The sequence below is a fragment of the Tamandua tetradactyla genome, chromosome 6, assembly GCF_023851605.1.
Source record: "Tamandua tetradactyla isolate mTamTet1 chromosome 6, mTamTet1.pri, whole genome shotgun sequence".
NCBI lineage: Eukaryota > Metazoa > Chordata > Mammalia > Pilosa > Myrmecophagidae > Tamandua > Tamandua tetradactyla.
The window spans coordinates 55403958-55421893 of NC_135332.1; the positions used below are offsets into that span (position 1 = coordinate 55403958).

Sequence of the window (17936 nt, forward strand, 5' to 3'; positions counted from 1 at the left end):
CACTGTTTTGGCTATCCTTGCATATTTACTCATCCATGAATTCTGAAACCAGCACCTCAAGTTCCAAGGAATTTCAGGTGAGTTTCAGGCACATAAACTGCTGAGCACACACCGTGGCCTAGGAACACACTTACTTGGGCTCGAAGGTCAGAGATGCAGATGAACTTCTTTAGCACATTCTTGGGAAGAATATAAGTGTAACCAGTCTCCTTGATGTCATCAGACGAAACATAGATGTGATTGGTCCTTAGGTGCAAGTTGGCAGCAGAGATGGCCCTGAAAGTACACAGGGAATGTCAGCATTTCTCAGCTCAAGCACCTCAAACAACCTGTACTCCTTGCATCCCTCCCCCTCCCACAGTACCTGACCCTCCATTCAGTCTTGGACGAGAAAGTCTGGGTCTCATAGTTGCTGGTGGTGGAGGTGATGATCTCATCGCCATGCTTGTTGACAGTGCGGGTCTGGGTTGCGGTCAGCTGTGACTGCTCTTTGGTCTGCTTCTCTATCTCAGCTATCTGCTGCCGCTGCTGGGACGGTGCTGAGATCTCCATACCCAAGATGATGTCTCGGATTTCAGACTGTGTCAGTGATGCCACATTCACGCTGTGGGTACAGTGTGTGTCACACCACAAGGATCCCTGTTCTTTGGTCACTTCTACTTCAATGCAAGGTTAACTTGGTGGGACAAGGGAGCCCATACTCTTGCTCTAGACAATCCAACTGACATGTCTAGTGCTCCAGCACAGGACAATTCTCAAAACATGGATGTCCTAGAACAATGGTTCTCAGAGTCAATACTTTCACCCTTGGGAATATATGGGTGTTCATGGTTGTCATACCGACAAGGAGAGAGGGGGTGGAGGGGAGGAATGGTGGGAGTGTGTGCTATTAGCAGGGGTACTTGGGGGGTCTGGGATGACAAACTTCCTGTGGTATACTGGCAGTAAAAAATTGTCCTACTCAAAATACTAACAGTTCCTCATTGAGAAACAATGTCCAAGAATCAGACTAAAGCTCTGAATCACAAGATTCCTAAACTATTCTGTAATCATGTCTACCTCTCTCCTGTAGGCATCTCCAGGACAGAGAATTTCTTAAGAAACCTCTCAGCCTATGTGCTCCAGAAAAGCCCAGAAACTACATATTGAGCCAACTACTTCACCCTTTTTGGATCTCCCATCTGTCTCCCCACCACCACTGCTTACTTGTTTTTCTTGCCATAGTCAGCCAAAATAAGATCCTTCAGTTGCACCTCCACTTTGATCCATTCCTCATCAGTCAGAGTGGGCCAGATGTGGTGGGGCTCAGTAATCGTAGTCTTGTCTGGCTTCAGGATCACCTTTGCCCGATCATTGTTCACATGCAGTGCACGCAGAATCAGGATGAGACGGGAGAAAGCCTGGAAAAGATTTGCAAGGGTGAGAAGTCAGCCACTTGATGTTCTCTCCCTCTGCTCTATTCTTTCCTTTCCACAAATGTAAAAATTGATTTCAAATTCAACTTACCCCCCCCCCCCCCCAAAAGTGAGTCAACTTGCTCTGGAGAGCCCTATCCATAGGCTGAAGATGTGAAACTGGCTCCATTTAAAGAGCTTATGGGGAAAAGCTAAGGCACAGAATCTCCTTTCTTGATCCCAAACCCACTCCTCCTAGAGTAACCCTCCTCCTGAGGTAGCTTCAATACCGTGTAAGATGAGATGGTCTTGAGCCAGTCATCATAGAGGTTGAAGAGAACCATCTGGGGCTCAGTGGCTTTCAGGATGAGGTCCCCAAATTTTTCCACCTTGAGACAAGCCTGGAAAGGAAGTTGGAGCTCCGACCCTTTGATCACGATATTGGGGAAGTCCAGTAAGTGCACCTAAGACAAGATCAAGTTCAAGATTAGAAACAGAGCCTGGGGTTTCCGTCCTCCTTTCTTCTATCTTGTCAACTCCCTCACCTCCAATGGATCCAGCATGCCCTTCCTGGTGACAATGATCTGCTTGGGCTGTTCCTCCACAGGCAGAGATCGGATTAGGGCAGCCACCTCCTCAGCCGTTTTCCACTTAGCCAACTAAAACACAAGAGAAGAGAATGGAAACTCAGTTTCCTCCCAGATCAACAAGAAGAAGTTCCTAGTCTTGAAATAAAACTATGCTTATATTGAGCACTGCTTTTGAGAGTTAGGCACTGTAGGAGTTAACAAAAAAAGTGTCAAATGGCCTTGCCCCAGAGGGTTTTTCAATCTAGCTAGCCAAACAAAGCTCGTACAAGAAACTACCACAAGCCAGTATACTATTATACGCTACAAGTACAGGAGTTGAGGGACAAAAGAAATGAAGGTTACTAGGGTCCTAAGAAGCTGCCAAAAGAAATGAGTCTGAAGGGATGAGTAAGACTGATTAACAGAGGAAAGAGGAGTTCATTCTAGAGAGGGAGAAATAAGAGCACAGCTAGAGTGAAAACGAACACCATGTCCTTGGGGTACTAGAATCCTGGACTGACTATACAGGGAAACATGCTTAAAAGGAAAAGCAAAATGTAGTGGGACAGGTATAGCATAGCCAGAAATCAAATGTCTAGGAACACAAACAGTTAATTCAGTAAGAAGAAAGGTACTAAAGATTTTTTTCCTCACATAGTTGTATATTCATCATCATGATCATTTCTTTGAATATTTACAACAATTCAGAAAAAGAAATTAAAAGGACAACAGAAAAAAATTCATACATACCATACCCCTTACCCCTCCCTTTCACTGATCAGTAGCATTTGAACCTACTAAATTTGTTTTAACATTTGCTCCTCCTATTATTTATTTATTTTTAATCCATATGTTCTACTCGTCTGTTGATAAGGTAGATAAAAGGAGCATCAGACACAAGCTTTTCACAACCACATAGTCATACTACAAAAGCTCTATTATTATACAATCATCTTCAAGAAACATGGCTACTGGAACACAGCTCTACATTTTCAGGCAGTTCCCTCCAGCCTCTCCATTATATCTCGAATAACAAGGTGATATCTACTTAATGCGTAAGAATAACCTCCAGGATAACCTCCCGACTCTGTGTGGAATCTCTCAGCCATTGCCACTTTGTCTCAATTTCACTCTTCCCCCTTTTGGTCGAGAAGGTTTTCTCAATCCCTTGATGCTGAGTCTCAGCTCATTCCAGGATTTCTGTCCCACATTCCCAGGATGGTCTACACCCCTGGGAGTCATGTCCCACGTAGACAGGGGGATGGCAGTGAGTTTGCGTGCCGTGTTGGCTGAGAGAGAGAGAGGCCATATCTGAGCAACAAAAGAGGCTTTCTTGGGGGTGACTCTTAAGCCTTATTTTAAGTAGGTTGAGCCTATCCTTTGTGGAGTTAAGTTCATATGAACAAACCCCAAGATGGACAGCTCAGCCTATTGCTTTGGTTGTTCACACTGCTTGTGAGAATATCAAGAATTCTCCCCTTGGGGAAGTTAAAATTTTCCCCTTTCTCACCATTCCCCCAAGGGAACTACGCAAATACTTTTTTATTCACTGTTCAAATCATTCTGGGATTTATCCGGGTATCACTCTGGACAAACCTATAAAATCTCATGCCCTACTCAAGGTTTCATGTACTTATGTGTTCAATTAAGCTGTCCACATAAGTTATTTTAGGAAATGCACTAGTCAAAGTATAAATTTTGGTACTAAAGACTTTGAGATAGAAAAGAGATTTGGTGAAAATAATGCAGGAATGCTTAGAAATATAACTTTGGTAGCCCTGTTCAAGAATGGTTAGAGAGGGAGATTCAGGAAGCAGACAGATCAGATGGTAGGTAAAATGAAGGACCTCACACTCTTGGAAAATATGTTCCAAGTTAATTTAGGGTAAAATTCCAAATAAGAATCCCTCATTTTTTATTTAACAAGAGAAACAACAAGTATGCTCTCTCACATATACCCATTTCCCTTAAAAAAAAAAAAAGTGAGAGGCAGCAATGTTGTACAGCTTCTGTATGCTTTATGTGCTCACCTGCCCCAAACGCTTCTGTCCAGCCCACACAGACGTGTGGATTATCTTGAGAAACAGCTGCCCTGTGCGTGGGTTGAAGATGAAGATGGCCCCATTGATGGGCTTGGTTGTCAAATTCCCTTCAAAAGTCTAAAGAATTAACACATTAGTTAGCACAACTTAGACACAAACTTTCTACTTTATCCCAATATGCGCACTCATTTATTTCCCTTTTACCCTCCAATAGGTATATACAGAGTCCCATACTCCTCCATCACCCCCATTACTCACCTTGTGGATAGTCACTCTGTAGACATTAGTGTCATCCACAAACCAGATAATCTGGTTGGAGAAGAGCTCCCCATAGTTCTGAGAGGACAAATAGGGCTCAGTGGGCTCAGATGAATAGAGCTGCAGCCCTTTGCGGATCCGTTCACGTAACACATACAGGGCGGGGTTTGCCTTCATGATCTTGGCCATGGCCTGCTGTATGAGAGGCTTGCTGCCTGGGAACCAGTTTCCATAGGCACTGTGAGGGTAGAAGGGACAAGGAAAGTTAAGGACAGACTGATATCACAGGTACAAGGCAATAAGAAACTCTACAGAGGAAGTCTGACCAATTCACCAAAGCAAATGGTTGGCTAGCTTGATGACAGCCTGCTCACACACATATCAGCAGGGAGAAGAGTCAGCAAGTGACCAAGGGGAGGAAAGAGTCAAACCTCATTTCACCTGGGCAAACTGAAACAACACATCTATACTCGAGTATAGGGACAATATTTGCTTTTGAGCCCCAACTCACCTGTGCAGGTTATAGGCCAGGTCAATGGCAATAAGAACACCTGTTGGCGAAGGGTAGATACTCATGTTGTCTGTGGTGTAGTCCAGGAACTTGGCCCGGGCATAGCGCTCAATGTCATGAGAATCATAGTCCCCCCAGCGCAACTGAATGTCAATCCAATATTTCTGTGTGGTGGTGCTGTCCATCACATCCCTGCAGACAGAGGTGGGTCAGAGATCCAGGCTTCCAGGAAATCACAGGCACAACTGATGCCCCGAGAACCACAATAAAAAAACATAAACACTATTCCTAACAATCCAAAAAGCAACCATCTTCATGTTTGAGATTAACAAGTCCCTTAGAGAATGAGCAGACCTGGCTGAGGGCACTAATAGGATCCGGAGGTAGTACAGGGCTCTGAGTTAGAATGAAAGACAGGTAGGGATAATTCCCAACATAATACTGCTAGAAGAACAGTAAAACTCAGGTTCCTGGATGTGCAAAGACAGGGTCATGAGGTACTCACTTGGAGTCTGCCAGCAGTGAGGGCCGGGAGACATTCCACTTATAAGAGGCAAAAAGCAGGATATCTGCACAGGAAGAGTTCATCTTATATGACTTTCGGGGGTGGATTGTCTCCTTTTGTACTGTCTCTATTTCCAATGCATCCAGTTCCTGGTCAAACACCTGGAAGCAAAGGTGGAAAAATTATGACTTATTATGGAAGCCCACTCAGAGTGAGGGTTTGGAGAATTTAAGATGATGTGGCACTTGGTACCACAAAAGTAGTCTCAGCCTCAGAGTTCCAGGGTGCACTTCCTATACCCCAAAGAGCACACTGACTTCTTTTTGGGGCATTCTCTCCCCTTACCTGACACAAATCCATCACAATGCTCTCATGGATCTTCTGCCACAAGTGCGCTCGGAAGATCTGGATGAGCGAGATCTTCAGTGTGGGGATTTTCCCGTGCATGAAGATGCCCGTCAGGTCCAGCTGCACCTGGAAGCCTACATATACCTGGCAGGAAAAGGAGAATATGACACTGAAGACCAAGAAACTGATTCTCAGGACATAATTAAGAAAGTAGAAAACTAGCTTTTAAAACCCCATCTCCCAGTCTACCAATCACACTTACATTAGCTCGGTTGATGGTTGGGGACCACCAGAGTGTGAATCTACGATTGGGAATCTGGTTCAATCCTGACCGCTGAGCATTAGTTAGCTTCTTCCACTTCATAGATTCCTCAAAGCCACTGGCCTTCTCCCTGGAAAGCAGAAGAGACCAGGTGGGGTCGTCCCCCGCCATCTCTAGAGCACTGCTGACTTCCCAAGTGGCTGGGTGGGAAATACCATAGACCACATAGGTGCACAAGGGCTGAGCTCAGAGGGCTATGACAGAGAAGAAAATCCTCACCAGAAAAGCCCCTCCCAAGTAGGGAAGTACGTGCCCTTGAAGAGTGTGTGCTCCAGAATGCCTTCCACACCACCCAGGGCCTGGATCATATCTGTACGGTAGTTGTTCAGGTTCCAGAGCTTCCCATCATGCCTCTGGTGTGTCCACCAGAAAGGATTCTGCTTCAGAACCTAGTAACAAGGAAGTCACAGTCAATGTTCTAGGCTCCTACTTCCCCAGGTATTTCATCATGTCCATGGACTACCTTGATTCAAGGAAAATCTTTCCTATCACCCCAATCTATGTACCTGGTACTGCTTAAAGTCAGTTCGGACACGCCAGCCTTTATCGTAAGCCAATGTATGCCGGTCCTTCTGGAAGAGCGTGTTGATTCGAGGAATGCCACGATCCCATGAATCCTCTAGATCTTCTAAAGTCAGCCGTCTGAAAAAGAAGAAAAGATTAAAGTCAATGTAAAGCCTGTGTGTGCACAGTGAGTTTCATAAACCAATTTAAAATTAAGGCAACAAGGAAAAATTCTACAATTCAGATAGCAAAGTTACAATGATAACATACTTTATTTAAATATGCCTATGGTTAAGCTACTAAGTAAGATATTCATTTTTGGTGGTTCTATGTGTATTGTTCGTTTCCTTAAAAAAGATTAAAGTCAAATACTTTCTCATACAAAGAGTTCAGCATTCCTCCCTGACCAAGGATACAGTTAGGAGTAGAACCTATCTCCTTGTCTCCATGAAAAGTATGAGCCTGACCTCCACATAGGGGTCAAAAATTCACCACCCTGTTCTCCAATCAGGACTGCTATGCTCCCCTTGATGCCCACCTATTTTGAGCAATGGCCTCTTGTCGCTTGAGTGCATATTCAGCCCAAACACGCTGAGAATCAATGAACTCACTCTCCCATGGTTGTATGTAGCGGTACAAGTTGGGAATTAGCTGGTCTTCTTCATGGCTCATTCCTGAACGAAAGTGTGTGATACCTACATCTGTCTGCTTTGACCACCTGTTTTGGATAGCACCAAGTTAGAAAAAAGGATAAAACATAAAAGAAAAGAAGCACATACCCTGCCCCCCACCCAAATAAGCAACAGGGCCCAGCAGGATTTTCAGTCAAGTCCTACCTGAGGTCAGACTGGGGAATGAGCACATGACCCATGGAAAGCATGCCGAGTCCACCCAACTCCTTAGGAGTGTAGAATACAACAGGGGGGAAACGACTTGGCATCTTGGAGTTAAGGCCAATCTTGATACGTGTCTGGATCTTATTTTCACACTTTACCAGCAAGTCCAGCAGTTCCTGGGTGTTCACCACAGCCTCCCGAAAGTATGTCATAAGGCCAATGAGAGCTGTGTTCCATTTATTCACAATCTGAAGATAGTGAAAAATAAGTAAATTACAGATGAACTATGTGAGAAAAGGAGCTACGGACTACTGACTCCTTTACATACATCCTGCCCTAGTCCTCAAAAAAGAATTGAGCTCAATACTGTTAGTCACTAGGGAAATGTAAATCAAAACCATGATACTACTTCACATGCAGCAGGACAGCTATAATCAAAAGACAGATAATGGCAAGTGCTGGCGAGAATGTACAGAGAATCATGCACTGTTAGGGGGAATGTAAAATGTTTTCCACTTTGGAAAACAGGCTGGCAGTTTCTCAGAAAGCTAAACAGAGATACTGTATTACTCAAGAAAAATGAAGACATATGTCCACACAAAAATTTGTATGCAGAAGTTCATCGGAGCATTATTCACAATAGCAAAAAGATGAAAACAACCTAAATGTCCACTGACTTGAGGAACAGGTAAACAAAGTGTGGCAAACACACAATGGAATGTTATTCAGCCACAAAAAGGAACAAAGTTCCAAAGCATGCAGCAACATGCATGACCCTAAAAAGCATTACGCTAAGTGAAATATCAAACAAAAAAAGGATACATATTATTATGACTCCATTTATATGAAACGTCCAGAATAGGCAAATTCATAAAGATAAAACAGTTGTGAGGGGCTGGGAGATTGGGGAGGGGGTGGAATAAGGAGCAACTGCTAATTGGAATGGTTTTTTTTGGGGGGAATGATGAAAATGTTCTGAAATTAGATAGCAGTGATGGTTGCGCAACTTTGTGAATATTCTAAAAGCCAGTGAATTATATAATATGATGTTATGCTATGTGTGAATTACATTTCTATTTAAAATTAATTGAGGCATTTACCACTGGGGAAAAACTCCTGATACTGTGTCAAACATTAGGGACACCCAAATCAATAGATCAAGACCTTGATCTTGAGGCTTACCCTTGTGAAGCTTATGTATGTAGCGGAGAAGGTTAGCCTACCTATAGGTATGCCTAAGAGTTACTTCTGGAGGACCTCTGTTGTTGCTCAGATGTGCCCTCACTCTCTCTAAGCCCAATTCTGCAAGTGAAATCATTGCCCTCCCCACTATTTGGGAAATGACATCCAGGGGTGAAAGTCTCCCTGGCGACATGGGACAGGACTCCCAAGGATGAGTCCAGCCCTGGCAGCATGGGATCAACAATGCCATCCTGACCAAAAGGGGGAAAAGAAGTGTAACTAATAAAATATCAGTGACAGAGAGAGCTCAAATTGAGTTGAGAGTCTACTCTGGAGGTTGCTCTTATGCAAGCTTCAGGTAGACACCGCTACCTGTCATAACTTGCCAAACCCCAACCAAGACCATTTCAGCCAATCCTAAAGAACATCTAGGGCAATATATAAGATTTCACAAGGGTTCCAAGCACTAGAGTAACTTTCTAGAAACTTACAACCTCTAGATGGCTCCCTGGACCAGACAAGTCCTGAAACCTAGTGGGCCCAGTCTCTCCAGAACATCAGATAGTTTCATCCCCCTACTCCATATTATTGACGGACCCCCTTCCAACATGAAAAAGTTAGAATGGTCATAGACCAAACACCCCTAAAGAGAGGAATAGTAAGATCAAAGGTGATGGGGGAGTTATACAGAGAAGATAGGATTTTAATAAATGAACATAATTGCTGAATCATTAAATTGGTATTTCTTTTAGTCCCCAGTATCTTAGAGCAGTCGGAAGTAAAAACCTAAAATTGTGGAAATGTAACCCACGCCAAATTCTGAAATCTGTTCAACAACTAACTGTTGAGCTGTGCTTTGAAATGATAGCTTTTTTGTATATATGTTATTTTTCACAAAAAAGAAAATAAAAGTCAATTGTGATGATAAAGAAAAATTATTCCTTCTAGCCTCCAATGTTGTGGAAGAGCTAGAAGAAAAAACCAGAGAGCTAAAGGAAAAACCTGGAATCTATCATGTAACTATCTGTTGAAAAGTGCTTTGAAAACTACTGCTTCTTTCTTTGCTTTGTATATATGTTATACTGTACGATAAAAAAGTCAAAAAGTCAAAAAGTCAAAAAAAAAAAAAAAAAAAGCGTACTTCTAGTCACACCTGCCATGAGGGAAACCCAGGTTTGATTTCTGGTCCATGCACTTCCTCCAAAAACAAACAAAAATTAAAAAAATGGTGCTGAAATAATGGGATACTCACGTGGAAAAAATAATAAAATGTGACCCATCATACAGCACACACACACACACACACAAAATGGCATACTTCTAAAAAACCTATGGGTGAAATAAGAACTCACAATGAAAATTAGAAAATATTTTTAACTGAATGAAAGTGAAAACACAACATAACAAAATTTTATGGATGTCCCAAAGGCAGTACTCAGAAGGACAGTTATAGTAGTGAATACTATTAGAGAAGGGAAAAAGGTCCCAATTAATAATTTAAGCTTTTCTGGTAGGAAACTAAGAAACCAAGAGCAAATTAAATCCAAAATAAGCAGCAGGAAGGATAAAGATATTAAAAATTTACGAACAGAACTCAATAAAACAGAAAAGAGAAAAACAAGCAAAGTCAATGAAACTTACTGAAAAGGTCAATAAAAACAGACAGCAGAGGGGTACACACGGGATGGACATGAGTGACGGTGATGGCAACCACAACAGAGACCATAATTAACAAAAATAAGTTGTATACCTAAAGGGATTAAAATGGGAACATTTATGTTGAATATGATACTACAATAAAAATTAAAAAATAAAACACTGTAGAACACAGTGAACCCTAAAGTATGGTATGCAGTTAATAGTAAAATTATAATATTGTTTCACCTATTTTATGAGAAGTACCACACTACAGTAATGCAGTTTTAATAGGGGAAACTGTGTAGACGAGGGTGGGTAAATGGGAACTCTGTACTTTCTGCATGATTCTTCTGTAAGCCTACAACATCTCTAACAATAAGTTTTAAAATTATATATTAAAAAAGGAAAGAAACAGACAAAATAACAGCAAACCACAAAGTAACATAAGATATAATGAATCTTTAAGATAAAGAATGTATTTTCTGAACACTTACTGGAATAAAAGATCATGTTGGCTGGAGTTACAGAAATTTGTCTCGAGCAAATAGTAATACAGGGAGAGGGGACAGCAGAGTGAAGTAACAGCTTGTTCCAAATCACAAAAGCTACACTGAGCATCTAGCTTATGCTCAAGAAAAGACTGCCAAGGCAGCAGACCTAGAAAAAGGCCAGGGGCCAGAGTGGATTAGACCTGGGGAACGGTAAAAAGAGTTAAATATGATATCTCCCAGGCTTATTAAGATCGTTGACTGTACTTGGTGATTAGTACTGCCAGCTGCATAGTTTGTATCACAAAACATTCCAGTTCTGTTACAGAATTGCCAGTGCTTTATTCCTAGAGGTTAGGGAGTATGAATTCCCAATAGTCCTTTAAGAATAGCAGAAGTTCTTAGAGATATATGGAGGAACAAAGGAAAATAACATTTATGGAGAGCCTCCATGTACTAGCCACCACGGTAAAGAAATTCATAAATATTATGCCTTTAAGTCTTCATAAACCAAATCAGTTTATATAATCTGCCCATCACCAGTTTTAGGTGGCAGATGTAATAAAGAGCTGTGTGCATATATGAGCAACTTGGAAGGGAATGTGAAAAATTAAAACATAATGTGGGGATGATGGGATTGTGAGTATTTTCTGGATTCTCTTAACAGGTAATTTCTTTTTCAAATACATATTTTTGTATTAGAGACATTCAGGTTTACAGAAAAACCATGCAGAAAAATATAGAACATTTCATGAATTTGTGTACACAGGGGACCATTGTAAATTTCTCTGTACCCTTCTGATTTTAGAATATGTGCTGTACTTTCTACTGTAAATGAAAAAATAACTGGTGAAGAAAATTAAAGAATTTTTATTGTATCCTTTTGAATTATTTGAAAAAAATGCAAAATAAAGCAAAAATGAAACAAAAGAGTGGAAAATACATTTACTGTCACACAAAGATGTTCTCTTGAGATCTCTCTTGGCTCTAGACTTCAAGAAGACTAGATATGCTTAAGCCTCTTCTGTTTGCAGGAAGGCAGGGAATTAACCAAGAAGGTAGCCTTAGGTCCTTTAAAAGCTAAAGCTGAGTTCCAGGGTACAAGTGACCACAGAGCATCTTCTACACTATATAGGAAGGTCCTGGATGAAAGAGCAACAAAATTGGGATGAACAGAATGTGGTGAGTGTGCTGGGTCAAGACTCCACCTGGGGCAAATGGTGGCACGCAAGTAGTGGCTCCCAAAGGCGCAGAGGGCCTCAGCACTCATGCCTGCCCCTGCAGCTAGCTTAGGATATCTTCCCTCTCAGCTCCACAGCCAGGAGCTCCTGGGGAATCCAGAAGACAGCAGACTTGGTTTGCCTGTGCACAGACCTTCCAGCCAGTGCACAGTACCTGCTCCAGAGCCCTGTGACAGTCCATAGTGGGTGCCTGGTTTTGTGGCAGAGACTGAGGTACCCTTCATTCGGGAGGCAAGGGAGACAGAGTGTAGCCAGTCTGAGAACAGGCTGGTGAAAGAGAACATGTTGGGTCCTACTACTGCTCCCCTTTTCCTATAGAAATCCAGAGCCCGAGGAGTGCACATGTAGAGAGGCACAGCCTAGGAAGCAAATAAATCCATGCCACATCACTAGGCTTTTCTGGATTGGCTGAGGGTAAGGGTAATTGAAATACTCAGTCCTACAACCCTAGGTCATCCCAAGCGGAAGCCTGGCAACCACTACACCCACTGGGCCCACAAGCAGATTCTCTGCTAAGGTGTACACTGTCCATCTCAGATCCCCAGGGTTGGTGGCTTTCAACACACACGGAGACCTGGTCTTGGCTGGAATTACACCAGGTCTCTATACTGCTCAGATGGCTGCCAGAGTCAGGAAGAGATGGGCCTGAGGGGAAGCAGTGGCCCATGAACGCCATCTGCTGGGAAGATACAGCCAAGTGCAGTCTGGCAAACTGCCTATGTACCTAGCTTTCAACAGCTCTTCAAGTACAGCTGCATCTCCTGCATGAGATCTGGGCCTTGGTTTGGCAGGGAATTATGGACAAACCAAGAGCAAAAGGAGGTCTTCAACTCAAACCCAAGCAACTACAAAACATTAGACAAGTAAGGGAAATCAACTTTCAAAATAATCTTATCAAGATAATCAAATGCCCTGAAGCCAACAGAAACCACAAAGCACATGAAGATGCAGGCATATATGGTTCAGCCAAATGACCAAACTAAAACACGGGAGGAGATGCAGAATTTGGAATTATTCCGACATTCATACAAATCTCAATAAATTCAATGGGTTGACCAATGACATAAAAGATATCATGAAGACACCACAAGAGCATAAAGAAGAATTTGAAAGAATAGAAAAACTGGAGATCTTACACAGATGAAAGACATCGTAGACGAATTAGAAATAAACTAGAGACATAACAGCAGATCTGAAGAGGCAGAACAAAGAATAAGCGAACTAGAGGACAGGATAATTGATTTGAATGCACAAAAGAACAAATGGCATATAAGATGAAAAACTGGAATTGCAATTCAGAGAAATGATAGACAACATGAAGCACACAAGTATAAGAATTATCAGAGTGGCAGAAGGAGACAAGTAAAGGAATAGGAAGATTAGCTGAGGAGATAATGGGAGAAAACTTCCCAACCTTTATAAAAGACATAAATACGCAAATCAAAGAAGCCCAATGTACCCTAAATAGAATAAATCCAATAGACTCACTCCAAGACACGTACTTATCACTCTCAAATGCTGAGGAAAGGCAGAAAGTCCTCAAAGGAACAAGAGAAAAGTAATTCACCACACATAAGGGAAGCCACGTAAGACTACGTCCAGACAACTCAACAGGCACCATGGAAGCAAGAAGGCAGTGGTATGATATAATGAAGACTCTGAAAAAGACTTACAGCAAAGAATTCTTTACTGAGCAAAGTTGTCCTTCAAAAGTGAAGGATAGGGCCATGGTGGCTCAGCAGGTAACAGTGCTTGCCTGCCATGCCCGAGGACCCGGGTTCGATTCCCGGTGCCTGCCCATGTTAAAAAAAAAAAGTGAAGGATATATTAAAAATTTCAGACAAACAAATGCTGAGAGAATTTGTTAACAAGAGACCTGCCCTACAAGAATACTAAAGGGAGTCCTGTTGGCTGTAAAAAAAAAAAAAAGACAGGAGAGGGAGGCCTGCAGGAGGGCACAGAATTGAAGAGTATCAGCAGGGCCACTGAGTAGGCCCTTGGAAGGGATGAGACTGCCCCTTTCTAAAGCCCTGAGGATAAATGACTCTTAGACTGAAATCTAATGGCATTTGTCCTGCAGGTTTTCGGAACTGTTTGGACCTGGTGACCCCTGTTTACCTTTCGATTTCCTCCTATGGAAATGGAAATATGTATCCTATGACTGTCCCTCCTTTCTATATCACCAGCAGATAACTTGTTCTGAGTATCACAGGTCCGCAGCCAGGATAGATTTTTTTGCCTTAGAAAAGACCATGCCTATAACAGACTTTGATGACATTTTATACTGGCTTCAACTTTGTATTGTATTTGCATCATTATTGAAATGGTTTAAAGCTTTTATGATACTGTGATGGAAAGTACCTGCATATGAAAAACATGTCTTTTTGGGGGTCCAGTGGAATGTGCTGGTTTAAAGTATTATGTACCCCAGAAGAGCCACGTTTTAATTATGATTCAATATTCTAGGGAGAGCCGTTTCTTTTAATTCTGATTCAATATTGGAGGGCAGTACGTTTTGATTATATTATCTCCACAGAGATGCGATGCATCCAATTGTGGGTGTGACTAATTAGATGAGATGTGGCCCCACCCATTCAAGGTGGGTCTTGATTAGTTTACTGGAATCCTTTCAAAGAGGAAACATTTTGGAGAAAGTTCAGAGCAGACAAAAGCGAGAGCTGATGTAGACATTTGAAGATTGAAGCAAAAACAGCCTGGGTGCTACTGAAGCAGAAATAACCTAGGTGCTAAGCAAGGACTCACAAAAATAGCCAGAACCTAAAGAGAAGAAATCTCTAACCCTGGCAGACGCTAAACTAAGAGATGAAACCCAGAGTTTTGTACCAGAGCAACTAAGCAAATGCCCACAGATGCTTAGAGAAGAAAAAACCCTGGCATAAGAAGTTGGAAGCAACAGAACTGGGAACAAGGACCAGGAGACATTAGCCAAGTGCTCTCCCAGATCACCCCTCCTTGACCAAAAGTATTTTTTTCTGGATGCCTCAGTTAGGACACATTTATGGCCTTAGAACTATAAACTTATAACTTATTAAATTTGTTCTTTAAAAGCTATTCCATTAAGATAGACGATAAAGACTGAGATGGTATAATCTAGGAATGCCTAGAATGTATAAAGATAGCGACTAAATGTACAAATTTAAAAAATGTTTTTGCATGAGGAAGAGCAAAAGAATATCATTACTGCAGGGTGTTGAAAATAGATGGTAATTAATATTAAAAAATTTTAACTTATGTGTGAGACTAAAGCAAAAAATGTTTATTTGGTACAAAATTAATATTTTGACTAGTGCATTTCCTAATATATCTTATGTAGACAGCTTAATTGAATACCATAAGTACATGGAACCTTGAGTAGGGCATGAGATTTTGCAGGTTTATCCAGAGTGACGTCCCGATAAATCCCAGAGTGATTTGAACAGTGAATAAAAAAGTATGTGCAAAGTCCCCTTCGGGGAATGGTGAGAAAGGGGGAAAATCCAACTTCCCCAAGTTGAATTCTTCATATTCTCCCAAACAGTGGGGACAACCAAAGCAATACGCCAAGCCCCCCAATCTTGCGGTTTGTTCATATGAAGCTTAACACCAGAAAGGGTAGGTCAAGCCTACTTAAAATTAGGCCTCAGAATACAGGGTAAAGGATGATACTGTCTGTATTTTCACCTATGTGAGACCAAAGGAAGAAAGCTGTATTTTGTCTAAAACCTAAATTTTCTATAGCACACAATCTAAGTCAACTGTCTGGATAGTTCATTTAAACAACCCAAAGACATGGAGTCCAGAATGGGAAGGAAGGCCTGTAATTCCGTACAGTTTAATGTAATCCCAAGATACATTCCAAAGTATGTTGGGTAGATAATTGAAGAGTATTGGCAAAGTCCTTCGAAGGACTGCAGAAAAATATGGAACTATTAAGCCTTCCCACCTGGGAAGCCCCACATACTTTCTCAAACACTAAGGACACCCAAGTTAATAGGACAACCCCTTGATCTTGAGGCCTGTGCTTATGAAACTTTTTTTCTGTAGCAGAGAAACTAAGTCTGCCTATAATTATGCCCAAGGGTTAGTTCTAGAGAACATTTTTTATTGCTCCCATGTGGCCTATCTCACTCTAAGCCCAATTCTACAAGGAGAATCATTACCCTCCCTCCTACACGGGACATGATGTCCAGAGGTGAGTCTCCCTGGCAACGTGAGACATGACTCCCAGGGATGAGCCTGGCCCTAGGGCCATGGGACCAACATTGCCTTCCTGACCAACAGAAGGAAAAAAGAAATGCAACCAAATAAGGTATCAGTGGCTAAGAGAGTTCAAATAGAATCCAGAGGTTATCCTGGAGGCTATTTTAATGCAAGTTTAGCTAGACATTGCTAAGTTTCACAGTTTGCCAAACCTGAACCAACATCATTCCTGTCAGCTCCAGAGAACACCCAGGACCCTATCTGAGATCCTACAAAAGCTGCAAGCACAAAGTTTACTTTTCAGAAACCTAAAACCTTCAGATAGTTTCTAGGCCAGATAAGTACTGAAACCTATAGGTGCCAGTGTCTCCAAGAACACCAACTAGTTCCATCTCTCTATCACATTCTGTCAGTACTCTATTTCAACATGAAAAAGTCAGAATGGGTGTAACCCAAATATCCCTAAAGATCAGGAGAAGAATCAGAGGAACAGTCCTAATAGAGAAGTTAGGGTTTAACAAATGAGTAGGACTACTGAATCATTATACTGATATTTCTTTTTAGTCTCAAGTATCTTGGAGCAGATAGAAGGAAAAACCTGAAATTGTGAATTGTAATCCATCCCAAACTTTGAAATCAGTTCTATAACTACTTATTAAAATGTACTTTGAAATTTACTGTTTTTGATATTTGTTATATTTTACAATTAAAAAAAAAAGCTAAAGCTAAATAAACCCGAATTTGTATGCCAGATTATCTAACATGATGCTGCTTCTTTCTTTCTGTTATTTCTAGACCTTATCAAAGACTTGTTTCAATATTCCAGCCTTACTTCACAGCTGCTACTAGGAGTCAATGGAAGGTTCCGGTGTTCAAGCTTGGGCTAGTGTATTAAAAGCATGCAACTAAAGAATGAGTGGTAGTGGCAATAATGATTCAAACAGAGTTCAAGGGGAAGGAGAATTTTAAAGAATGAGAATAAGGGCCATGAGGTCCAGCCACCCCAGCCTTATTGGAGATTTTCTATTATCCACCTTGGAGGACCCAAGACATCTTATTATAGGTATAACCGCTTTACATTAAGCCAGGACTGGCAACAAATTCCAATATCATAATCTGTTATCTCCTCTAATTATTAAAAGCAAACATTTATTAAGCGATGTATTAATAATATGAAGCAATATATGCATATTTCAATCAATTTTCACCAAAGCCTTCCAATCTAAGTTGTCGATATCTGACTCCAGACTCCCTGCTTCTACCCACTACAGAAAACTGCCTCCCTAAGCTCTCATTCGGACAATCCATTATATCTCACAGATCTATTCCATGGATCCCTGCATCTTCTGGTCTTTTTCTTCTCTTTCCTCTCCTATAATCTGGGGTCCTAATGAGGTCCACACCTCTATATCTCCCACTCCACCCAACCCTCCGACAAAATCCCAATCCTAAATTACCATTATAATATTTCTGCTTTCTCCATTCTTCACTGAGTAGGCTGAATGGTCTGCGAAGAACACCCACCCACAGTTGTGTTTTCGTGAAATCTACCTGGGCTCTCAGCAACCCTGCCAATCCTCCTCAGTTTTCTTCATACTCCCAGTTTCTCTTATACTCCCACCAGTGTCCTCAAATTCACCCTTACTCCAGCTATGATAAAGCTGAAAACTCAAAATCCTGTTATAATTTAACTGATCTACACTCACATTTATCAGACCTTTCTGGTAGGTTCAAAGGCTGTTTCTTGCTGCTTGCCCTTTTTTTCCCCCCGCTTGACTTTTACCTTATCTTCTACTGAACTCCTCAAGAACACTGTCCCATCACTTATCATATTTCTCTCTTTACTTCTAATTGCTACTGGCTCCTTCTTAATTTAAGCATACTCAAGTCACTCCCAA

The 17936-nt window shown here is 41.6% G+C and overlaps 1 protein-coding gene and 1 long non-coding RNA gene across 2 annotated transcripts in view; one reads left to right on the forward strand and one right to left on the reverse strand.

Annotated features, from left to right (window-relative positions):
- PRPF8 (pre-mRNA processing factor 8) overlaps window positions 1-17936 on the reverse strand; it is a 47430-nt gene that overhangs the window by 2363 nt on the left and 27131 nt on the right. The window contains exons 25-39 of the mRNA XM_077165474.1: window positions 7290-7537; window positions 6992-7171; window positions 6456-6591; window positions 6169-6338; window positions 5890-6019; window positions 5625-5771; window positions 5280-5440; window positions 4775-4966; window positions 4264-4501; window positions 3994-4122; window positions 1940-2053; window positions 1685-1858; window positions 1207-1400; window positions 365-604; window positions 135-276 (exon numbers count right to left, since the gene is read on the reverse strand). Of these exons, the coding sequence (XP_077021589.1) occupies window positions 135-276; window positions 365-604; window positions 1207-1400; window positions 1685-1858; window positions 1940-2053; window positions 3994-4122; window positions 4264-4501; window positions 4775-4966; window positions 5280-5440; window positions 5625-5771; window positions 5890-6019; window positions 6169-6338; window positions 6456-6591; window positions 6992-7171; window positions 7290-7537 (2595 nt within the window). The remainder of the gene's footprint in view (window positions 1-134; window positions 277-364; window positions 605-1206; window positions 1401-1684; window positions 1859-1939; window positions 2054-3993; window positions 4123-4263; window positions 4502-4774; window positions 4967-5279; window positions 5441-5624; window positions 5772-5889; window positions 6020-6168; window positions 6339-6455; window positions 6592-6991; window positions 7172-7289; window positions 7538-17936) is intronic.
- The window catches only part of LOC143687993 (uncharacterized), a 55750-nt gene continuing 43899 nt past the window's right edge, over window positions 6086-17936 (forward strand). The window contains exons 1-2 of the long non-coding RNA XR_013177772.1: window positions 6086-6640; window positions 16834-17101. This is a non-coding gene — a long non-coding RNA (uncharacterized LOC143687993). The remainder of the gene's footprint in view (window positions 6641-16833; window positions 17102-17936) is intronic.